This window comes from Takifugu flavidus, chromosome 2 (genome assembly GCF_003711565.1).
Source record: "Takifugu flavidus isolate HTHZ2018 chromosome 2, ASM371156v2, whole genome shotgun sequence".
Classification (NCBI taxonomy): Eukaryota; Metazoa; Chordata; class Actinopteri; order Tetraodontiformes; family Tetraodontidae; genus Takifugu; species Takifugu flavidus.
In genome coordinates, this window is record NC_079521.1 from 8,044,663 (window position 1) to 8,068,393 (window position 23,731).

General features: G+C 43.1%; 1 protein-coding gene across 1 annotated transcript in view; it reads right to left on the bottom strand.

The window, feature by feature from the left end:
• The window catches only part of hcn4 (hyperpolarization activated cyclic nucleotide-gated potassium channel 4), a 52,118-nt gene that overhangs the window by 18,507 nt on the left and 9,880 nt on the right, over positions 1–23,731 (bottom strand). The window contains exons 2-4 of the mRNA XM_057025453.1: positions 19,842–20,265; positions 10,819–10,980; positions 7,590–7,808 (exon numbers count right to left, since the gene is read on the bottom strand). Coding sequence (XP_056881433.1) covers positions 7,590–7,808; positions 10,819–10,980; positions 19,842–20,265 — 805 coding nt within the window. The remainder of the gene's footprint in view (positions 1–7,589; positions 7,809–10,818; positions 10,981–19,841; positions 20,266–23,731) is intronic.

Here is a 23,731-nt window from a genome sequence, read left to right on the forward strand (position 1 = left end):
AACCTTCCTGCACAACGGGAACCTCTCCATGCTCATCACTGGTCATACCCCCCTCTTGGCATCTTATTCAAAGCATCAAGTAGGAAAGCTTTTACAGGTTTTGAGGCCATGGCATAATTCAGTGACAGTCTAAGTGAAACCAACTCTGAAAACTTGCATCTCATCTTTAACATCCATAAATTAAAGTTATTGTAATTTTACATGGATTTATTGAAAAGTAATGTTTCATTTGGCTTGCATCTTAAGTGTATGGGGACGTGAATGTGTGTTGGTTCAAGGGGAAGTATGACATAATTACAAATTCAACCATAGCACTTTTAAACTAGAGCCAACAGAGAAAAACATAAAAGAAGACAAGGTGACACCTCAGAGACACATTCATGTTTGGTTCATATATTGTATATGTATGTGTGTGTTCTTGCAAACATGGTTGAGATTAGAATAAAACATAATAAAATACAAAATGAATTAAAAAAAAGCCAGACAATAAAGCCATTGTATGTGTTTTTAAATAGTAAAAATAAATAAAAATAACAAAATCTGCATTGATTCTGGACCTCCTACAGCAGTGTTCTACATCAAAGGAGAGCAGGAGCACCTTGGGAATAATAACAGCAGAATCCTTGGCCCTCGGTGAGGGAAAACATAAAGAAAATGAAAATTAACCATTAACACTGCAACACTGGAGGTGCTCTTTGATCAGCATTTGCAGGCTGCCAGCAGTGCTGCAGCTCAATGACAGGGCTGACCTCAGATGTCTCCCTCTCCCCTGTCACTGCTAATCTTGGCGGGAGATCATAAGCGGAGGATCTATTAGAAATGTAACACAGTAAAGAAGTAATATGGATGTGGCAGATTAGAAGGGGGAAGCTGCTTTCAGAGATTCGTTGTTTGTGACTGTATGGGGAGACGGATGAGCCCTGCCCTGGGGTCAGGGTTGGAGTTTTTCTATCCCCGCCATCCCTGTAGCATAAATGAACCGTCGTCTCCTGCTGCAGCTTCATTGGCTGCCGAGTGTTGCATCCAAGATGGCGTGTCGGCCTGCGATGGCGGAGTGAAGAAGGTGTAACCCGTCTGTGTCTTCTCTAATCTCTTTATGTGGCTGGCATGAGGTGCACCATAGCGTGGCACTTTGTTTCAAAGGATTAACATCACTTTCAGAAAGTCTCCCAAACACTATCAGGATGTTCTAAAGGACTCATTATTTACCACAATGACCTCAACCTCCCAGCATGAAAGGACATTAGCCAAGAAGAAAAATGCAAGATAAAGTTCCATTTGATGAGTGCTTCAACGCAGTAGCTCCGTGTTGCATGTGGGCTAATCGTGCACGCTTTCTGAAGCGCAGCTGAGAGGGATGTAAAGACGAGGCTCGTGGGGGGCATGGGGGTCCCGCGTCCTCCTGGGGTTGTGATGTTCTCATAACTCCCCCCTGTGACAAGAAATTAACTCATTGCTGCTCAGCTGCCACCTGACTGCTGCCAGGAGCTGCAATACTCAGCTAAATCAACTCATGGTGAGCTTCAAAACGGTAATCATCCCGCTGTGACTGCAGGCTGCAGGGTGGATGCTCAAACTCTGCGTAGGTGAGCACACCAGATTGATCCTCTCTGAATTTCCATTGACATACAGGCCGGAGTCTCCACGTGTGTCCACCTCCTCACATCCTGCACTATGCCCACACTGCAGATCTTTATTGTACCGCTACTTTGTCTGCTTCTCCATATTTATTATCAGCTCTGATCACCTCCTATTCTTTCCATCTCTCTGCTCTTTTATGTGGCTTTTCATTTGTGTCCAATTCCCTTTACTCTCGTGCTGCTCTATGCAAATACTTTTACCATATAAAGATGAATAATTCATGTCCCATAAGAAATGTCAGCCGCTTAATTATACTTTCTAAACATTTATTTTCTACGATGCTCTCTGTCTCCATGTCTGCAACCTTGGACTGTGGCATAGAGTATAAAAGTATGAAAACATAGTGACTTGAATTTAGTATCACTTTGCACCAGATGTTCATATACGATTTTCAGTAATATGCTGGAGTCACAGGCCCCGATTCATGTTTTTGCCGTGGGGTGCCAAAATTAATTGACTGCCTGTGATGTCTGCCGCAGAATTACTTTAATTGACCTTACTGCAGGAGAACTAATTTAATGCAACCCTGCTCTGCTTGGAATTATAACTTGCTAACATTACATCACTTAAACACACAGCCTTAGGGTGACATTGTTATTAAACATTGATCAGTACAACCACACATGTGGGGTTACATATGTAAAATACCTGCACACATCAGCGCCTCCATGTTGCAGAGTGAAACTCTGCTATGGAAGTGTTTCAGAAAACCCTACCAGTCCTTATGTGGTTATAGTTAAAGCATCTAATGGTGAGGCACCACTTGGTCACACCCCCAGTCTAGTACGTGCACTTTTGCATGAGACACAGAGGAAATAGGGGTTTTGTTTAATGTCCTCAGTCTTGTCTTATGAGAACAGCACCTATTATCAAGCAACATGAGAGTTCAACTTCTCAACATGTTGACGGCTCTACATGTGTTGATTCTATAGGAAAATGGCTGCTGAAAAGCTTTAGGAAGTCCTGTCTATGTCTGAAACCTCTTTGTTTACCATTGTACAGTAGGGTACAGTCTTTGTGCATGTTCCTCTTAATTATTACTAGTTTCCTCCTTTTATTCAGGTGCAAATTCAGTCCAAATGTATTTGCAAAAGGTCTTAACAGGGAGTTTGAGTGAGTGGACAAAAGAGCTCTGGAGCCTTTTTACTTGGAATAATTATTCCTGAGTGTTTTATGAACTATTCCCTCAAGAGAAATGTTTAATTGTAAAGTGTTAATTGGAGTTTTAAAGGGGAGGGGCTGCAACAGCTCAGCGCTGTTTCCTTATAAACCCATCTGGGGCTGGCTTGCCACAACACGCTTGACATGAACAAATCCCAAGAGCCGCCCCTGATTTCTTTAACAACAAAGAGAACTTTTCTCAGTAATCACAAATGATTAATAATGTGCATGAATCATGAGTGAAAAGGATCAGAGAGATTCTCTAAAATGAGACAAGACACACATTACCTACAAATGAATGAGATTATGGCTTTTGTTTGGCATCCCCATCCCCTTCTCTGCCTACTGTATGCATTCCCACTGTCAAGGACCATCGTGACAGATAATCGCCGGCTTACAGAGAGCCGGAGTGGAGGCTTCCCTGTATGCGCAGTCACATGTACAGCCATCTTGTGCCCCCAATCTGGAGATGTAATTCTCTTTGTGTGATAATGGGGGCTCATCATGCTTGAGACAAGAGGAAAAAAACCTCGTGGGACACTGTCAGATTCTTAACCCATCCTGGCTCACGCCGTTTCTAACTGCGCTGCAGCAGAACTGGGGGTGTGAGAAGCGACGGATCACCCTCCGTCTTACACATGAAATCAGTGCGAACACAACATTACAATTGTGCGAGTAATTGCACTTACTTTGCATCTATAACGCCGAACCAGAGCCTGGCCTAATGCCACCGCAGTGAGCCATTTTAGATAGCCTGCAGCGTTCCAGAAGGAAGAGAGCCATGATGTGCATGACACGCACGGCATGAGCCCCATCAATTCTGCTCTGTTACCAGCTGCTGACAGAAAACCTGAAGAGATTCCCCCCAGAGTTTAAACAAGTCTATGCAAATGATGTAAATCACTGGTTTTGATGTGTAATGTTGATGATGTAATGTTCTGGCTGCTGCTGGTGAGAATCCTGATGAGATATGCATCAATGTTAAACCATCTAAAGTTGTTTCTTTTTCTCTCCATCGATGCAGCCCCCTGGCTTTATTACAAGAAAACTCTTATTATCAGGATGACTTCCCATTTTCAAATTGTGCTAAATAAACAGCCATCCCTGTATGTAAATGGAACATGAAAGCATGTAAGTTCCACAAAAATGTGCTTTTTAATAGCAGGCAAGGTGTAATCCCAGGTCTGTGATTCATGTGACATTACAGAGACCAGGGTGTGATGCAAACCTCTGTCCAAAGATCCATTCTAAAGTGAAAAAAAGGAAAAAATAATAACAGGATACAAATGCCGTCTGCCCGCTTTAACCTGAAAATATGGATGCTAGGACCAGCTGCTACATCATGTCCACTTTCAAATGTTCTCTTTTCAATTCGGATTGGATGTAAGGCCAATCTAACCCATGCTGTCAGATGCATCTGCTACAAATTGCATTGCAAAGAGGTAGACTATGAAGACATTTCATTATTCAGTTTCCCAGAGGCTGTGTTTACACGCAGCAAAAGCCCGCTATCAGGAATATATTTTTAGCAGACTGAAAATGAGACTAATAAAGATATTTTTCATCTCAGCAGGAGCCGTACTCCAACTCCTGGTATTTAGTGTGATTGTTGCGCTCTCTGCTTTGTTGTAATAGTTAACACGGGGACAGATTCCTTTCAAGAGCTTATTTGAGTCTGCTTGCAAGCTTCTGACAGCCCAGGCATTTATCACATGGTGCCACATTGTAAAAGAAATCTATTCAGGAAAGATTAAACCGAGGCTTTCTGATGATAATTTCCAACATCTTTGATGGCAAATCTCCCCTCCTTTCTTCTTCTCATTGGTGTACTTCGAAGACTTTCCCCATTACGCTCTCCCAGGGGCTTGTGGCAGTTGCTATTCACTGATTAGCTTCGTAACTACAGTGGCTGTCGACGTCACCTCAACATGTGAACTGTACAGATGGTGTTTCATCGTGGCCACGCAGCACGTTTTCAACCTTACTGAAACATTTAGCACTTTTGTCACCAGTTTTGTTGAAACGAATCAAGTGGCACTTTCAATATTTACCCAGACAAAAATTGTTTATTTCTTTCGATAAATGAAGCGAGATGGACTCCAGGAATATGCAATGAGGGAGCTGTACCAAGAATTTCTGTTGAGATTTTTCATTAAGGGAGGATGCTGTTAGCCCATCTCTAACTGAATTTAGCGCAACAATCATTCTTGACCACCTCTGCACTGAATCCAACCTCAAAACCTGACTCAGTTTTAAGGTATAAATCATTTACTGTACAATATATTTATGACACTGTAGAAACAAGAGTAGAATTTCTGCCTTGTGATTATTGATTATGTCATCAACAAATAAAATTATTATCAACAAATACAATTCTATTGTTATATACAGTATATCCAATGGTTTAACCATAAAATTATTTTCTATTTAACCAGAACAATTTTTTTAAATTAAAAATCACTGGATTTTCATATTTTCCATTCAAATACAGGGAAGAGAAGCAGGGTGAGAGCTCTGCAAGTTAAATGTTTCAAACACCTTTAATATATGCCACCTTTCCATAGATTAGTCAATATATAATGTATGTGTGTAACCTGTTTCCTGTTCTCAGCTATCTCACAACCCCAGTGAAGAGTACCAGGTGATGCAGCAGTTCTCTTGGTGCATGCTAGGGGGCACTAGTGGGCCCAGATGAGACCAGGTGAGGCCAGGTGACCCCTGACCTGCTCAGCTATGGCATTTGATTCCTCCTTGTACTTAATGTATTTGCATATATGCCTATTCTTTCCTCTGTCTGCCCCCCGCTCCTCCTTTACCCAGGTTTCCTCCTTTTAAAAACTGTTTTTTCTTGCCATTGTTGCTTGCTGGGGGTCAGGCTCTGGGTTTCTGTAAAGCTTCTGGAGACTATGTTGACTGTAACAGACACTAAAAATAAAGTTGATCTGAACTGATTCGAGTTCATGGTGATGTCAGTAGAGTCTATTCTTGAGTGACATTTGAAGTAAATATATATGAAAAATAATGTTCCTAAATCCCATTTTCAAAATATTTTAACAATACAGGAGGAGACTGCACTAATGGGTCAAACTAAACTAATAATGCTTCCTGTTCTTTAAATGATGGACCCTGCAGCAAAATGGTAGATACTGTTATGGTTCCCATAGCAACCTTTCTTTTTTAAATTGATGACTGACTCAGAAGCACAGGGACAGGTACAGAAGACATTTTTATTAAGCTTGATGGTGCACTGGACTATATTGGATTTCCAAATTGTCCAGGCTAGTTTCCAGCAGACAGGAACAACAGTCCCTCTCATTGAAACCCAGTGACCATTTGAAATCAACCACCTGTCCCTTGAAAACTCTTGGGGGTGACCATTAGACTGTCCACATCTTGAGTGGTTGGATTATGGAATCAGCCTGACATGGAAAAAGCAGCATGAAATCTCAGGGGAAGCTGATCTGATTGTCACACAAATGACATGAGGGCCAATTATGGAGAAGGTTTAGGTCTTTGAAGGAGCTAGCTTTGATGAGACAAAAGCATTGCTGTGTACAGTACAGTAGAAATTACCACCATGTGGCTCCCAGAGCAAGAAAACCATTTACAGTGGTGAGTACCTAGAGAGAGCCTTATCACTGAGGCCTCCAGAAAGATAAATGAGAGAATCCACCTCTTAAAAATTCATCCTGGTCTGCAATAATAACCTCTCTGCTGGCAGCTGCTGCTGGAACACGGGGGAGCCCTTTTAACTGACAGTGGGGTTCTTAACACATTTTAAGGGGGAACCCCAAAATGACTGGTGTCCAGAAATTCCGGCTGTTAACTTGGCATCACAAATCCGACCAGTAGAGTACTGGTAGGATACTGGGATGGAAGAGTGACCCCTTCCATTTAACTGCCAGTGAGATTACTGCCATTAATCGGGACCCAACGTTGGTGAGAATTGGCCAGAACCTGGTGGAAAACAGCTCCTGGATGTTTGAGCACTTTGTTCTTCTTTGCTTTTCTTTTTTCCTACTCTTGCTTGGGCGTCTCTAGAGCCTTTGTCTCCTTGGATCATCCCCTCCCATCACTCCCTCACCACAGCCAGCTGTCAGGAACTCCTTGAGGTGACTAAACTCCACCGGCCAATGATGAAAGGCTGCTTTGTGGAATCCCGGGGGAGTGTGCAGGTAGTTGTCAGTGAAACAATTGACACGAAAAACTAAGTATTTTGGTTTTCCTGCTCATCATATTATATTTTTAAGATTCCTTATAGCAGCATAAGGGACCTCTAACAACTGAGAAAAAATACTTTTCTATCAAATTGCTTCAGCCCAGTTATTTTTATTGATTACACTTGGGGAAAAAAATCAATGTATAATTTTGCTCACCCTGCATTTGCTTTTTTTCCTGTCTCCCACCTGTAGCTGGTGCTTACCTGCTCTGCCATATGATAAGCTAGCCTAGAATTTCTTTTTTCCATATTAATGCCCAACTGCATAACCAGTCATAGACAATTAAGCCTACATTTTTCTCAAAAGAGCCTGAATTTTCACAAACGGCAGGAGAAAGGGGACTCATTTCCAGAGCATTTGATTCAATGGTGACTTATGTGTTGACATAGGAAACCCTAAGCAACATCTGCCACCTCCATTAGTTAGATTATAGGCTGCTCTCAAAGTTTCATTACAGCTGATACCCATGACTCCAATGGATGTTATTAAATGACTACATTTCATTATATTCAAACAGCCATTTAGCCCTCAACTTCACCTTTCCTGTAACACAACATTGTGACTCACCTTTTCCTGGTATTGCCGTCGAGATGAGTCCAGGGACTGAATCAGCGCTGTGGCGTGGCCCACAAACATGGCGTAGCAGGTAGCACCCACGATCATGCTGAGGATGGTCAGCCACACGTCTGTCATGCCCACCGGTGGGTACATGCCATAGCCGATACACAGCATGTGGCTCATAGCTTTGAAAAGTGCGTAGGAGTACTGCTGTCCCCATGTGTCATTCTGGATGAAACAGAGGAGACAAGGTGAGTTAGGGTGAACGCATCGTCTATCTCTCGCGCCCTCTTACGTAGGGTGACGGCACATTAAAGGTCAATCAGCACCCGTGGAGACACACACACACACACACCCACACACACACACACAATTATTTAAGCCAAAACTAATGGCAGATGTCCACTTCACACTGTCTTGGTCCAAAAAGGAGCAGCTGGCAGAGTGAAACACACTTTTCAATATGCAAACAGTTGGAGCAAGCCGACATTTGGGCAAGAGCCTAAAACAGAGCCCTGAGAATGGAACGCGAGTGGAGGGTTGCATGACAGTAAGTAGGTCAGCTTTTTGGGGAAGAAAAAAAAAGCGATTTATCTGTGAGCTTTCTCATTTGTAGATAAATTGGCCCCTTTCCTTTATATCCCGGTGGTAGTTCGTGGCAAATCAATATCAACTCTCTCCTGGGGGTGACATGTCCAAATTGCTTTCAAACTCATTTCCACAGTTGAGAGAGAGAGACATTTTATGCGGGCAGCCCCCCTCAAAAGGTAAGGAGCGATGACCCAGCAAGATAACAGCACAGCTACTGTAAAAGAAGATTCTTAATGATTCCAATCAGGAGCGGATCAGCCTCCACCGTGCAAAAATCACTGTCACTATCTGCCATTTCACATCAAACAAATGTGAGGGATCACATTTCCGGTCTGATCACTCTGCACGCGTTCAGAAAGAAAGAGTTGCTCCGCTGTCACAAAGATTCTTGAATGTATTGCATCTAATTAGTTAATTAGACGCCGTAAAACACAACAAACTCCGTTTTGATGTTAATGAGAGGATACATCCATCACACGGGATTTCAGAGCGAGTACACTGAGCGCTGCTGCCCGTGTCCCAGGGCCTCAGCATTGGCAGCGTCTGCCAGCGCCACTTTAGTGGGAATATTGGGAACACAGCTGAGACGGAGGTTGGACAGAAAATGTCCAAATATAATCTCGTTACAAGTGCCTGGATTCGGGTCGCGACAAGGCAATTTGGCATGTGAGCCCCTATTCCTGAAACATTTAACGCAAGACATGCGTTTTCTTTGTTGGCACCATCAGGAAGTAGAGGTAAGTGCATTAGAATGTCGGTCTGAGCGAAACAAACAGATTAGCCCTTAATTTCACTGCAACTGAAACAACAGACGTATCACATTAAATCTTAATCCTCCGCCTTAATCACGAGCCACAGTTTACATTATATTTCCTGACAGCTCAGCCTTGCGTAACTAAATATAATCCCTTTGCAACTTCCCTTTTAAACTAGTGATAAAACTGAGGAACAAGGGGATTGTAACAACAGTTTATCTCCTAAATGATTTTCCTCACTCAAACTGTCACACCAGACGCCGTGCACCTCTGCACACGCAGGTATGGAAAACACAGAGAAATTAGATAACGTGTGAAACATCTCAGGGGACAGTGGTTTCCAACATCTGTCATTTCTTGTGATTAAATATAACAAGCCAGCATGTCAGGGAGGCAGCGAGGCATGATGAACCAAATACATCATACCTTGAGCGATGGAACAACTCATGTGACATCTGCTCTAGCACGCAGAGGCGAGCACGCAGCTGATTACAATCTGGTTTGGGCAAAAATGAAAAGTTCCTTACAGTTGCTGTTTTATTCCCCCGCAGTTTAAAGAGTTACAACTATTCCAGTGCACATAATTAGATGTCTTTGTGTGTTTTAAGTGTCTGCTTTATTGGAGGAGGTTGGCTGTTTATTTATGCCCTAGACCTGTGTTTACATGCACCAATGAATGAACGAATGAGCGTGTTATTCATGTAATCCACAGCAGTGGCAATTTTTATGTTTTCTATGTAGCATCTTTTTGATTCATGTAAAAATATAAAATTTATTTTAAAAAATTGAGTAGGAGCTCGCTCTGTAAGGGACTGGGTTAAGAAGCGGAGGGTTCTCAGTTCAAGCCCCGGTGAGGACAAAAGATGGGAGGTGCTCTAGTAGCATGGGAGGTGCCAGATTACCTTCACAGTACAGCCAAGGTACCCTTGGGCAAGGTAGCAAAACCCCAAAATGGTCACATAGGGCCCTGCGATGAGCTGGCGACTCATTTAGAGATATAGCAGCACCCTCCTAATGGGAGGGGGGGGTCAAGAAATCATTACTCGCCGTGGAATCATTCAAGTTAATTGTTAAATTAATACTAATAAACAGACCAATTATCACATAAACCAGGTCTGAGTTAAATATTCCCAGAAAACCCACTGAGAAGAGAACGAACCGGCAGCCTGGACTTTATCATGAATATGGGACCACAGGAAAGCTCTCCACTTACTATTTGACTCACAAATTGTCATGCACATTGATCATGCATCAGTTGGGAAATTAGCGGCCCCAGCTGCGTTCCAGAAGGGTTAAATACGTGTGGATTTATTGCTCCGCTTCGCTGGAGAGCGCAGCATCGCTGGTGCCCGATCAATCTCTGCTGAGGGCCCCTCGGATGACACGGCGTCAAGTCTGCTTGCTTTGGAACCGCATTCTTTTACACGGTATTAACACGAGCTCAGGGTGAGTCACACACATGTCCAACACTTGTCTTACATAAGAGGAAGAATTTGAAAGCTGGCCGAGCTTTAAACGGCTTCTCCTCCTGCAGCTGCCTTGACAATACAGCAAAATTACAGCGCAGCATGAGTGCTCACTGGAAGCAGTCAATATTGGACCAATATTGACTGGAGGGCTCCCCATCCTACTGGGAAAATCAATATCCCCCCACACAGCCTCGGGGGAGATGCTGTAAGCTCTGAATAAATAAAAACAATCAGTAAATTGAATAAATGTGGCTAAATGTAGCAGATAGATTTATTTGATTTGGGACTTCAGACGACAGCGAGGTGAAGCGTTCTTTGCAAAAGGGTTTGAGACCAGTAATTACTGGAGCTGATGGATAAGATATGACAGGACATAATGTGATTCAAACAGGCAGGAGGAATCTGCCCAGGAGAGCCACTTACCACCATCTTATTTTTGGACACCCAGCAGTCGGCAGGGAAGTCCTGCAGCATCGGCACCAGGAACTGCAGGCAGCCGTCCCAGTGACACAGCAGCAGCATCATACCAATCAGGTTGACTATCCGCACCATGGCGCTGGCCAGGTCGTAGGTCATGTGGAAGATCTAAAAAGGGGTGGAGCCAAAGGAAGCAGGAAACAGAAAAGAAACAGGCATTCTGGGTAATTTTTAAAAAATAATAGACAGATTCTGTTAAATGTGTTTTTGATTATATTGTGTGTTTTTTGTTAAAATGATTTTATGGTTTTGGGAGGGGAAAAACATCACAGAATTAAATTAAATACCAAAAATAATAAATCAAGAGGAAAAAAGTACAATTGTGTTATAATGATAAGAATAAATAAAACAAAAACAAAGACATCACAGAACAAAAAATTACATTACATTTGTTTAACAGGTTTGAGGATAATAATTTATCATTATAATTTATAATATACAATTTGCTTCTGTAAAACATTTTTAATAGTCGTCTCTCTACCAAAAAGGTGAAGATTCTGCTTGAGAAATTGAACTTCATAAGTGACTTTTGTTAATACTTGTAAATACTTAGAGACATTTATTTCATTCAGAAACTTCTCATAAATAAATAAACAAACACACATCATGTATTTGACGTATACTGATGAATTATTCAATGTTATATTGAAACAATGTAGTTGAAGGAAGAGAGCCTCCAAACCTTGTTCTAGTTATTGATAAATTACAGGTGTGGATGAATTCGACGATAGAAGAAAATCAAAGGGGTCATTCAACAGTTTGCTTTATGTCACACACACCACACATCCAAGCTATAATTTGGGGGAAATGTAAATGCAAGAGAAGGCAAAGAGACTGGAATGAGAAGGGGATGCACTTTAAACCCTTGAGCCTTTAACCAGTTTGTAGTGGATGCAGATGTGGCTGTAGTGAAAGTGGTCCACTGGGTTCAGACTGGAGCTTCACCTCCCCTGCTGCAGAATGGCTCTTTATCTGCAGCCACTTGCAAACACAATAATGGTACATGGGCAGCAGTGGCCGCCCTCCTGGGGTGAGGGTGTTCACAGGCTCGGTTTGTTAATCCTAATGTTAAATATACACAGAAGACGCTCCAGCTTCTCGGCTGATGTGGTTTTTAATGGCCTCCACCATTCAATTGCCTCTTAATCCCATTGAAGACCGTGTTGCGAGCCGTTAACCACTCCACTCCTTATTAATATCCACTCAGTGACTTTTAAGCTCTTTTGAGTGGGGGGGGATCTTTTATCGATGTCCTCCATTGGCAGTGGAGGAGAGCACGATGAAGACACGGCTGTCACTCATCTTGAATCCTTGTCATTAAAATGACTGGGAATGCTTGTTTTTTCCTCTTTTCATCTCAAAGAGTGCATCTGTGTATTTTTCAGTTCGTTGTGCTCGTTGAAATGGAGGCTGGCAGCGACCGGTGAGCTGCAACAGTGCCGCGTCCATCAATTCGCATGAATTTACCTCCGTCAACTAGCAAGCACAGAGCCAGAGGAATGCCCAAGAAAATATGCCCAGGTGAGGAGTGGCACCCGACGCTCTCTCAGAGTGGATGGAAGCGTCCCCGCTCAGCAACATTACGCATTCCTCCTTCTCTCATCTTCTGCCTTTATCTTATTTTTTCAATACTGGGCCTTTTGTTCAAAATGTGTCGCCCTGGGCACTTTCACCCCACCTGTACTGATTCACTCACCTTGCAGGACCTGCTCTGTCTGCAACCACCACTTTTTCTCCAGGTGTAGGCAAACTACCATTTGTGTAATCACAGCAACAAATAAAGCCTCTTGTCTACATCACATCAGCTCGTGGGCTGTAGTTAATAGCATAAGTGTGCTAAATTCACTCTCTGGCTGACTGAATAAATCATGAGGTACCTCTTCGCATTTGTGAAATGTGTTATATAAAAACAGGGACTAAACCCACATCTTTCCAACCTCAAACCCGACTTCTAGCAGCCACCTCACTGGGTTTGCTACAACATGGTTTGTGTTCACTTGCAATGATGAAGTATTAAAATTTAAAGAGCACCACACTGACTTTTAAGAGAAGCCGGCGTAGCTGCCATTAAAAAAACTGAAAACTGCTGTTTTGTGGAATCATGCTGATTCTCTTCACTTCATCTTTTCAAATGTGCTAAATCTTTGCACTGGCTCATCTGAGGAGGCGTCTCTCCTTATGAAGCATGAAATTTATTGTCTTCAGTGTGTCGCGGGTTGTTCTTGAACCTGTCAGTACACTGAACACTATCAGGCCCTCCACAGCATCAGTGCCTCTCTCAAGTAGGATAAATTCTCTCCGCTATCTTGTGGCGCAGCCCCAGTGACTCATTACTGTGCAACAATAACTTCTGCTATGTTCCTACAGTAGACATGCCCTCAAAGGACCTTGGGCACTTTAACCACTGTGAGGAGAATAGACGCTGCAGGAACTGTCATGAGTAATGCCATGCAAATCTTCAGTTTGTAACCCAAACTGTCAGGGAAGAAGGTGATGCCCCTATCTCCTTTTACAGCTGCAATCATTTCAAATACTTCCACACTGGGCAGAAAGTTAAAAATTAAATAGCTCCAGAGATGGGTTCTTTTAGAGGGTTTAAACTTTATCAAAGAATCAATGTTTTGAGGCAAACCTCAAATCCCTTTCATTTCATTTGAAGGACATTAGAAAGCAGCTACATGTTTAACAAAGAAACATGGACTGCACAGTAGCAAGGATGCATATGAAACGCTAAATGAACATTTTGCATACAATCAACTTTAGCAACACGGTGTGTTACACCCAGAATGATGGATTGCCCAGCACTTTGTTTTAATTGATAGGGACACGCCGAGAGCTTGGCTGTATTAGCATCAGCATAAACAAGAGCGTTTTGATTGATGAGGGTACACAACACTTCCTCAAGGGGGGGCCTATTGGTTCCCTTGTACAGGAGGCCTTTTTAGAGCAGAACCATGGGTCAAACCACTTTGACCTTGACTGCACTGTAGTTGTTCCATAAATGTAACTCATAAAACAACATGACAAGGCAGTAAATAAGCAACAGTCATCCTGTGGGTAAAGCCACATTATCCACCGTGAGGAAAACAGTCAAAGGATGCTAATAAAATGATAGTGATAGGTGTCGCGTTGTCAGCAGTAGTAGCTCGTCTAAAATCACAGTCAGTCCATCTGATCATCATGGAAGCAACGCTAAAGGTAAGTACAAAAAGAAAGCCATAAAAACGAATCTTTGGCAACTTTGCGAGGCAGCGATCAGGCCCAGGAGGCAGCTGCCGAGTCATCTCCAGCAGATGGATGGAGAACAGTGCGATCCAGGTGAAAGAAAATAGATGCATATGTCCCACGGTGCTGATGGTGGCTGCCCAGACACAGTTGATGTAGCACTCGTCTGAGGCATCTGGTGTTTGCAGCTCGTGCTGCTAATGATGATGAATGCTTGGCACGAAAGAGAAAAGAGGAATACTTCAGCTACCCCCCCCCCCCCCTTTTGTTTTTTTCATTGTGTGACCTCAAAAGATGACCTTTACCGACATTTGCTTTTGGGTTTGACTGCACTTTGCTATGTAGCATGCTAATGAGAGAAAAAGAATAAATAAATGGGCTTTTCATTTAGGAGCATCTTTTCAACCGACTGCACAACTTTACAATTTAATCACGTAATATTGTTAAATATTGCAATACAGTTTCACACTTTGACGCAGCGACTTTGAAGTCATCTATCAACTTAAACAGCGTTTGAGTCTGAACACGTATTATCAAATCCAGTCCATAGAGCAACATGCTGCACCATCCTGTAATCACTAATGAGTAACTAAACTAAATCAATCTGTGCATGTCTCAGTTTTAATCGTACGCGATGACGTTGGCAGGGGTTTGATTTCTCACTTTAAATGCCCCCGACGAAAATGTCACGCTCGCGCTGCCGTGGTAAACGTGGAGAATGAGAAGGAGGCCTGGGAGTGGACCGCTGGGATAGCCCTTCCATCATCTGTCTAAACAGGCCTGGAGGGCTTGGATCACAAAAAAACCCTTTCACAGCGCTTCCTACCAAGCTGTGCCACTGGGTTTGGGCAGAATTACACGTTTTTTTTGTATTCTAGTTTTTAAGCAAATCCTCCGCGAGTATTGATATCACACCAGGCGTATTCAGAGTTTTGAGGACCTGTCACCACTGCTGGCGAGCCTCATTGTGTGCTCAATAATAGCCCATTAAATCTATTCTTCCAGCTCTTCTTATCACAGATAGAGCAGTCCTTGGCCAAGGTAATGGGTCAGTGAGCAGGGGGCTGATTAGCTGATTTAGCTCATTTCAATATTTTTGCAAAGATGTACTGAGCGGAAACGAAAGGCGCCTCACTCCTTCTCCTGAGTCGCAGAGCAGAAACATGCAAACTTTTACCCAGTGCCCCATCCTTTCACTGACCTCTAACTGTGGCGTTTTGACAGGGGAACCATAAATATTCATAGAAATAGATGTTCTGCCACCTTTAATGAACAAACACTGGCTCCGTGGCACAAGTTTCGAGTCATTGTCCCCTTTTCTGCAAAGGCCACATAAATTCTTCTCTGGCCACCCTAAAAACGATGGTTCGCCGCTCCAGATGTTCATGTTGTAGACAGGGAGGAAGCCCTCAGAGCGTAGACATTAGCGTGCTGCTTTGAATCTGATTTAACGGGATGACTCATCTCATCCAAGTCACCGATTCGTCAAAAGGAGACGACTCAAATGAGGGGAATATCCGGCCACAGTCTTATTTTTATCCAGATAAAAGCTGACAAGAGGAAACTGACAGAAGGAGACGGAGGAAACGTGCATGTGTGTGGGGGATGTGCACACACACATGTAATGCCATTATGTGCAGTATATTACTGTAATCGCTGGCATATAGTCACCGCCACCAGAAAACACCCTGTGTTTGCAAACAGCATTCAGCAGCCTGAAATCTGGAGTGTTTAGAAAAGGAAATGGAAGTAATCAGAGCTCATTTATGATAGCTGCAATAGAAAAGGACATCGAAGATCCTGAGCTGCCGGGGTATTTGCTTTACTTATGTCACAATCTCCTCTCTGGATATGGATTAGAGTGTTTGAGGAGATGAGCATGACGTGATTGTACAGACGTCACATTAGCTGCTGAAATATTTGAGGACCATTCCGGCTTTTAGATTTAGATGTTCTCTTGAATGTCCCAATTGACGAGGACGTTCATCCGGATCCTGAATAGCACATTAGGAGTGGTATTGTCTTGTTTATACAGTTTTCACTGTAAGGATTGTGAAGATAGACGTGTAGACAGAGAAGAGATGTAGGTTTGCAGTCATCCGCGCCATCCATTTGGTTGACCTGGAGCATTATTAGACACCTTTATTCAGATTCAAGGTTTGGGTGAAGATCACGCTCAAGGACACAAACACAGCTGTGTCTTTCAAAAGAGCGCGCTCCCCCAGAGAATACGACATTGATCAGGAACAACATAAAACTCTTCATTGTCATAACAGGCGACTCTCAGTCTCATGCTCATGATTGCTGTCAGTGAGGATAAGATCGCTCTCTTGATACGTTCTGCAAAAGAAAATGCAACAATGGCGCAGAACATTTGCATCCTATCCCATTTAAAATAGAGGATACACCAACGCCCACCCAGAACAACCCCCTGATATTTCTTCGATTCCTGACAGGCCAACGGGGTTTTGGTGCCACAATAAAGGTCTATAACATTCTGCCACAGACATCCAGGTTGGCTCCTCAACGGTGACCTCTCCTTGACCTGTCAACTAAGCCAATTTTTGAGAACCTTAAGGACGGTCTTTTCCTGGTTCCCTTTAAGAGACTTGAGCAAATTCAGTGCTTTGACATCCACTGGACTGATTCTCATTTCACTCATGAAACGACCAAGGACGCTGCTGCGTGGGATTTAGCAAACTGTCCCTGATGGATTATGAAAGATTTGCAGTGTGTCGGACTGGCCCATAAAGCTGCAATAGGCTGTACTAAGCAATGTAACACATTTCTCTGAGTGAGGCAGCCAATAATTACCACAGTCAGCTTTTGACAAGGCCTTTAGAGGTCTTGATGGGGCACTAATTCTCCAGCTGTTTTGTTTTATGCCCTTATTTGTACTGGCTCTGAACAGTGTCCATCTCCCCAGTCTCTAATTGCGATGCATCTGATGATGGTTTTGTCCCTGTTTTCGGTTTGTCCTGCCTCCCAGGCTGATGATACATGCGGCCGTATTGTAATGAAATCTTAAAGAGCTTTATTCACAGCAGCGGCTGTGTGACGAACAGATTCTAATTTAAAAGTTGCTCCCAATAGTATCACTTCGTGAAGCATGAAACCACGCAGTGTTGCGCACCGAGCCGCATTTGACGCTTCCTGGAAGAAGTGTCCTCTGTGTGACTTCTCACTGCGGAAATGAAGCCCCCACTCACTCAAACAAAAAGGCCAAATGAATTTGTGCAGGGCTATTTATAGCTTGGAGATATTTTGTGAATTAAGATAAATATAAATCAGCTTTTCATGCACTGTTAGGATAACAGGGGTCTGCAGCTTTTTATGAGAAAGATTAGCATCCGCTATAACAAGAAATCCGCTGGCTCTTTTAAAATCTTTTTTTTTAACTTTAAATGGAAAATAATCACCTTCATGGATGTGTGCTCACAATAACACAGACATGATCGCTGAATCCTCAAAGTCTCCTGTGGGTGTACAGCACCCATGGAAATTGTAAAGACACCTCCTTGTTTCCAGCGGTGAAAACGCAACCATGCACAACATAAACAAAATTAATTTAATTGTCTAAAGCAACTGGATGGACCCGTGCTGTGACTGCAACATCATCAACCTTCAGATTGAGAGTAGACTGGGACCTGAGGGACAGGACCACTGAGGGACAGGACCTGAGGGACAGGACCTGAGGGACAGGACCACTGAGGGACAGGACCTCCCACTTGCTGGACTGTTGGTACACCATCTAAACAAACATGTAATAGCCATTAAATCAGGGTCGTATATGCTTTAATAGTGCAGTTTTTATTGGAACGGCTCTAACAAAAACTGCTGCAAATCAAGTCACAACATCCTCTGAGACCCTCATGCAAAAAAAAAAATTATCAAGAGATGACGACACCTCGTCTGAGCTGCAGGTGTCAATAGGAAAGGTCCAAAAGTCAGTCGGGAGATGAGACCCCGGCACCAAGTTATTCATCACTGACAGATGACATTTCTGTGAGGTTGCGTTTGGAGGACTCTGGTGCTGGAGCTAAGCTGGCCTTTCACTTTATCTGCCCTGCTAGCGTTCATCAACAAAACATGCACACTCTCTCTCACACACACACATAAAACCTGTAAATGGCAGCTCGCTAAAGGAGCTGCCGCTGCTTCAGAAGGTGAAGGAAAAGCTGGGCTGAAGCAATACGATACCTGTGATATGTGGTTAAAATGTGTGAAAATGTCACTTTTAAAATGAAGCTTCTTAAAGGAAGCATGTTTTGTTCACGCCCGAGCAACGATCACGTCGTCCCTACCCAAAAAAACAGAAATGAATTCAAGATAATGCCTACTTCTCATAGATCACATCAGAATAATTTATGTCAGGAGTCACAATTTGCCTCCTCCTGATCCCCGCTGCTGTAGCGCTCCCCAATGCTTCATCTGAACTTTTCCCATCTTTGAAATGGCGTGACAGAGGTCGTGCGTGATCAGTGTCACCGCTCTCGCACGGTTCTACCCACAGGGACGACGGAATACTTGAAAGAGAGGAAACTTTTAAAGCCTGCGGGCAGGTCTGCGGCTGTTTGATTGGCAATCAACCTGCTATTCAACCTCCCCAATTGTCCCTGTGATGTCAGGCACTCAGGTGAACAAACCCGCCGACTATCCGAGAGCTGCTGTGCGCAAACAAGCTAATTATTGGATATCAATACAGCATTGTTAACATATGAATGTGACATTAGGCCCAAAAGAAAAATCCCAGTTAAGTGGTCTGTTGTGCATTTTAAAAGGCGATACCAAAAACAAATTAGAAAATATGTGACATACTCTGTGTCTTAATAATTATTTTTTTTTAAAAAGAACCTCTTTTATTATCCAGCTCTACTGTGCAGCTGTTTATTAGCTTCTGCGGACAGGAAGAAAAGGATAAAATCTCCACTGCGGTAGGTGGAGACGCTAACTAACCCCTGACCAATAGAACCCATGCATATCTATAGGCTGTCATCTATCTTGTATCTACGGGAAGGGCAAGGCTCAGAGTCAGAATAAAGACCAGCACAGTTTGAACTATTCCAATGGCTATTCTATTCCACAGGTCGTGTAGCACGACTGCGCCTGATCGAGCTTTTTGCTAAGATGTGTTTATCTTCCAGTCATCTCTCATATTGCCCTCCAGGCCTGACTGGCTGTATTATCCTCATAGTGAAGAATATGTTGATTGACTCCATGCTGGCGCTCTAATTCTTCACTTTGCACCTTTTACCTCGGAGTCTTGGCAACAACGCCAATCATGTGACAGCAGAGGAAACTTCTATAATTACTGCTGTAATTATAATCATGCTCGCTGTAGCAGCGGTGCCTCTGGCGTTTGCGGTCCCACTGCTAGCTGGATGGGCTCACAGAGGGAAAAATGCTAATCAGCATCCTAGCATTCATCAACTTATTGGTGACTTGGGTACAGCAAAAGAGCCTCTTCACTGCTTTCACGGCTGGGTGTAATCAGAAGCAGCAGCCATCTCTGAGACATAGGGGGAAGCGTTCTGCAACCATCCACGCAGCAGCGCCTCAGCATGGCGACACATTCGGATGATAATTGGTTGCAATAATTGTGCAGAGCTAACTTAAATGAATGAATCTGTCAATCTGTCAGAAAATCAAAGTGTTTTCTCTGTTCACGTTAACCCAGATCTCAAAATCTGGTTGCCTTATATAATATTTCAAACAAAAGCGGCATCGTAACAACACGTTCGTACCTCTTCCCACTGGTGGATGTAGCGAATGAGCCTGGAGAGCCGCAGCAGTCGCAGCAAGCTGAGAATCTTTGTAAACCGGACAATCCGCAAGGCGCGCGCCGTTTTATAGAAGTCCGAGTCGATGCGCGTCTCCACGATGAGGAAGATGTAGTCCACGGGGATAGAAGAGATGAAGTCCACCACGAACCAACTCCGCAGGTACTTGATCTTGATCTGTTGCGGATCCAGGATGATCTCCGTGTTGTCCTCCTTGACAATGCCCGTCCTGAAATTGAGGACCAGGTCCATGAGGAAGAAAGTGTCCGAGACCACGTTGAACACGATCCAGGGGGGCGTGTGCTCGTCCTTGAAGAACGTGATGCCCACAGGTATGATGATGAGATTACCCACCATCAGCAGCAACATGGTCAAATCCCAATAAAACCTGTATGAACAAATGGAGAAAGACGGGTCACAAAATGGTGCTACAGCAGATTATTTCGTAATATTAATAATACATCATATTCATATAATTTAAGATCTTAATATCAATAATCAAAGGATGATATACATATATCTGTTTACTTGGTATAACAATTTTAAAAAAAAGATTTTTATGGTTCTGGCTTCTGTTTTTTCAAGCCAACTTGATCCGATTGGGCAGAAACCCACCCAGTCTAGCAACATTGATGTTAGCTAGCTGCACAGTGGACAACATAACAACATATTGTGTTTGTGTCTGCGCACCAGATACCAGATGATGTTCAAGCCATTTGTGGAACAGTATATCAGAGCTTTAAGGTCAGCAGGGGTTAATCATTAATCACAAAGTGTGCGGTGGCCTCATTTATCTTTTGAGATGGTAACTTTGGATATAAATTGCACTGCTGGCTTAGTAATGGGATCTGTTGTTCCCGTCAAGTCTACCTGCAACGTTAACCATTATCGCGCACTTTATTGGTGCAGCCAGTAAGGCTAGCAACGCTACAACGATCTGGTCATGTGCTCAAACTAAGCGCAAAATCAAATTTTAATAAATGTTTAGAAGACAGAGTGAAGATCATATGAACACAAGATGGTGCGGTCCAGGTCTTTCAACAAAGATTTGTCCAGGATGTTTATTTTTTCTTCTTGAAGTTCTGCTTTTTGGATGGATGGATGGATGGATGGATGGATGGATGGATGGATGGATGGATGGATGGATGGATGGATGGATGGATGGATGGATGGATGGATGGATGGATGGATGGATGGATGGATGGATGGAACGTTCAGAGACAAAGACAGGGAACGTCTCTCTCTAACAGGTGTAGACTCAGCCACAGATAATACTTTGAGTCTTTATTTGTTTTCTCTGAGCGTGGCGATCCCAGAAGGCATTATGAAAACTAAACGCACAGCAGACGACATCACCGATGTTTTATTTTGTCCCAGTTGGTTGAATTTAGAGGTCAAATAATCTGTGAACACAGGTGTTTCCCACGTTTGCCCGAGTACGCATGCACGCATCATTGCGGCGCGTCTCCGCTTCGTGGCAGCTCACACAGGCACAAGCACACAGAGGAAACAGCAATTGGAATTCTTCAAAGTAAAACAGCATCGACCTCCAACTTTTTGTCAAGTGGAGTTATCTTCACACAGATATCGCTTCCGTCGCATTTGCCTACGTTAAGCCCATGAAGACAAGGAAAACAGCGGAAACACAAACGCTGTGGCTCCTCACGGCGTGATCTTGATGTTTCAAATGCTGGCCAGACCGAGAGCCCGTTCAAAGCACACATCCTTTCGTGTGGATGCCACTTAACATCGTTGGTTGTTTAAATACAGACAAATCCAGACACAGGAGTCAAGCACAAAAGCCACACAGACGCAATTACAGTTAGCGCCATTATCAGCCCGAATGGAATCATTATTACTTCTGGCTGCTGCTACTTGAACAAAAGCATTTCCACATAGAATCATTTGCTTAAAAACATGTTTTTTCTCATATTAGAACCTTGCTCAATCACCTCAAACAAACGATTGCACCTAACTGATCGACTTCACGTGTCTGGACCACATCATTATTTTATGGTAGCAGTCAGCTCCCGAGAAATGCAGACAAATCTCTACAAACAAATAAGCGATATGGGAAAATAGAGTGACATAAAGAATAAAGGAGTGCTAAAGGGTCCACAGCATTATCCTAGAAAGCCAGAATGCTGTTTAAGACCCCTGAATGTCACTCTCTCAGAACAGAGCCGCTGCTGATGCCACCTGTTTGAGTAAGCCTCGTTTGTCATACGGGGAGTGGGGATTGATAAGATTAAGGGCAGCTGCTGTTGACTCATTGAAAATGCATCTTAATATGCATGTGTAATAGACAATTCACTAAAATAGTGGATGAAATGAGTGGGGAAGGAGTGGAGTTCTTGAGGGCCTGCAGGAGGATCTGTGTGCTCTGTGATTTTACATGCATGTATTTATGCACGTGTGCGCGTGTATGTGCATGTCTTCTTCTTTTCACTCTTCACTCTTGTGGTTGCCTCCTAATGGCGACCTAAAGATAGCAGGGATCCATTTACTGTGTTTTATTATGCACAGGGACCCCAACATAGCAGAAGATTGTTCTATAAATACAGATTTATTTATTTCTTTTTTTATTTCCTAAATCTCAATGTAATGTATCTCATAACTCCACTTTCATAGAAAAAAAATTACCATTCTACTCGATCAGATGCCAGTTTGCAAGTATGATTTTGTTTATTTCGTCTGAAACAAAACTGTTACACTTATGTATTTAACTCTGTAAAAAAAAAAAAAAAGATTTATTCCTCCTATAGAAGCTCTGTTTTTAATCTGGGAATTTATCATCTGAATGTAGGGTCAGTATTAGGTAATAACTGGGTTGGTTTACCCTCCGTTTCCCACCACTGAACCATTAAACGATTAAACTAAAGGGTGTCCTGCCAGGCAAAGCCAAAGAATTCCTTTTTTTTTTTTTTTTAAAAAAACAGATCGTCATCTAACGTCATCTGTTAGCAAAAATCTGTTAGCCTTTTTAATGCCAATCTCTTAGTTTTGCAAGCAGATATTAATCAAGCTTACATAGAAGGCAGAAGTAATACAGCACATACACAAGTGACACAGGAGCAAAGAAACTGTACAATAAATCACACCCAATCTATTCTGCTCTTATAGCAGGTTGTGATGAAGGAAACCTTGACATTTTCCTGACTGTAGACTGACAAATCCACAGTCCATTCTGCTCTCCAGTGGGACGACCAGGGGCAGGAGGAACATGTTCTCACACTCAGAGTGTTTCAGACTACATGATAAGCCTCTTTCATTCTCCTCACCCTGCCAGCCGGGCTACCTGAAAAGGACTGCAGGAGCTAGCACAAAGGCCCAAGATGGGCTCACATTTAAATTTCAGGGTATTAAAATTAAGGAGGCTCAGAGGACAAAAGAATGGACCCCATTGGTGCTGGAGTGCACGTGCGTATTTGCTTGCACGTGCGTGCAGGTGTTTCCATCCCTCCTGCAGACGTGTCTGCTTGCTACCATGCTGGGAGAGTGATGGCCTAGCACGAGAACAGATCACCTGTCATGTCAGGTACAAGTGACACAGAACATTTCCTACTGGCCCCTTGATTCTGACTGAATGGGAACAGCAGGACAACAGTCGGTGTTTCCTCTCTGCAGTTCGGGGACGGCCCGTCCGAGCATAATGTGGGTACAAGTCGAGTTGGCCCGGCGATGAAGGATAAATGCTTCTATATGATTAGAACCATGAATAAACAAAAACAACAAGTACAAGCACAACGAAGCCGCTCACATATTCATGGATCTCTGCTTTCTTAAAAAAAAAGGACTGATGTGCAATAGGGGTGCAGTAAAGTGATTTTAAAACAAAAGAGTGTGATTGAGGG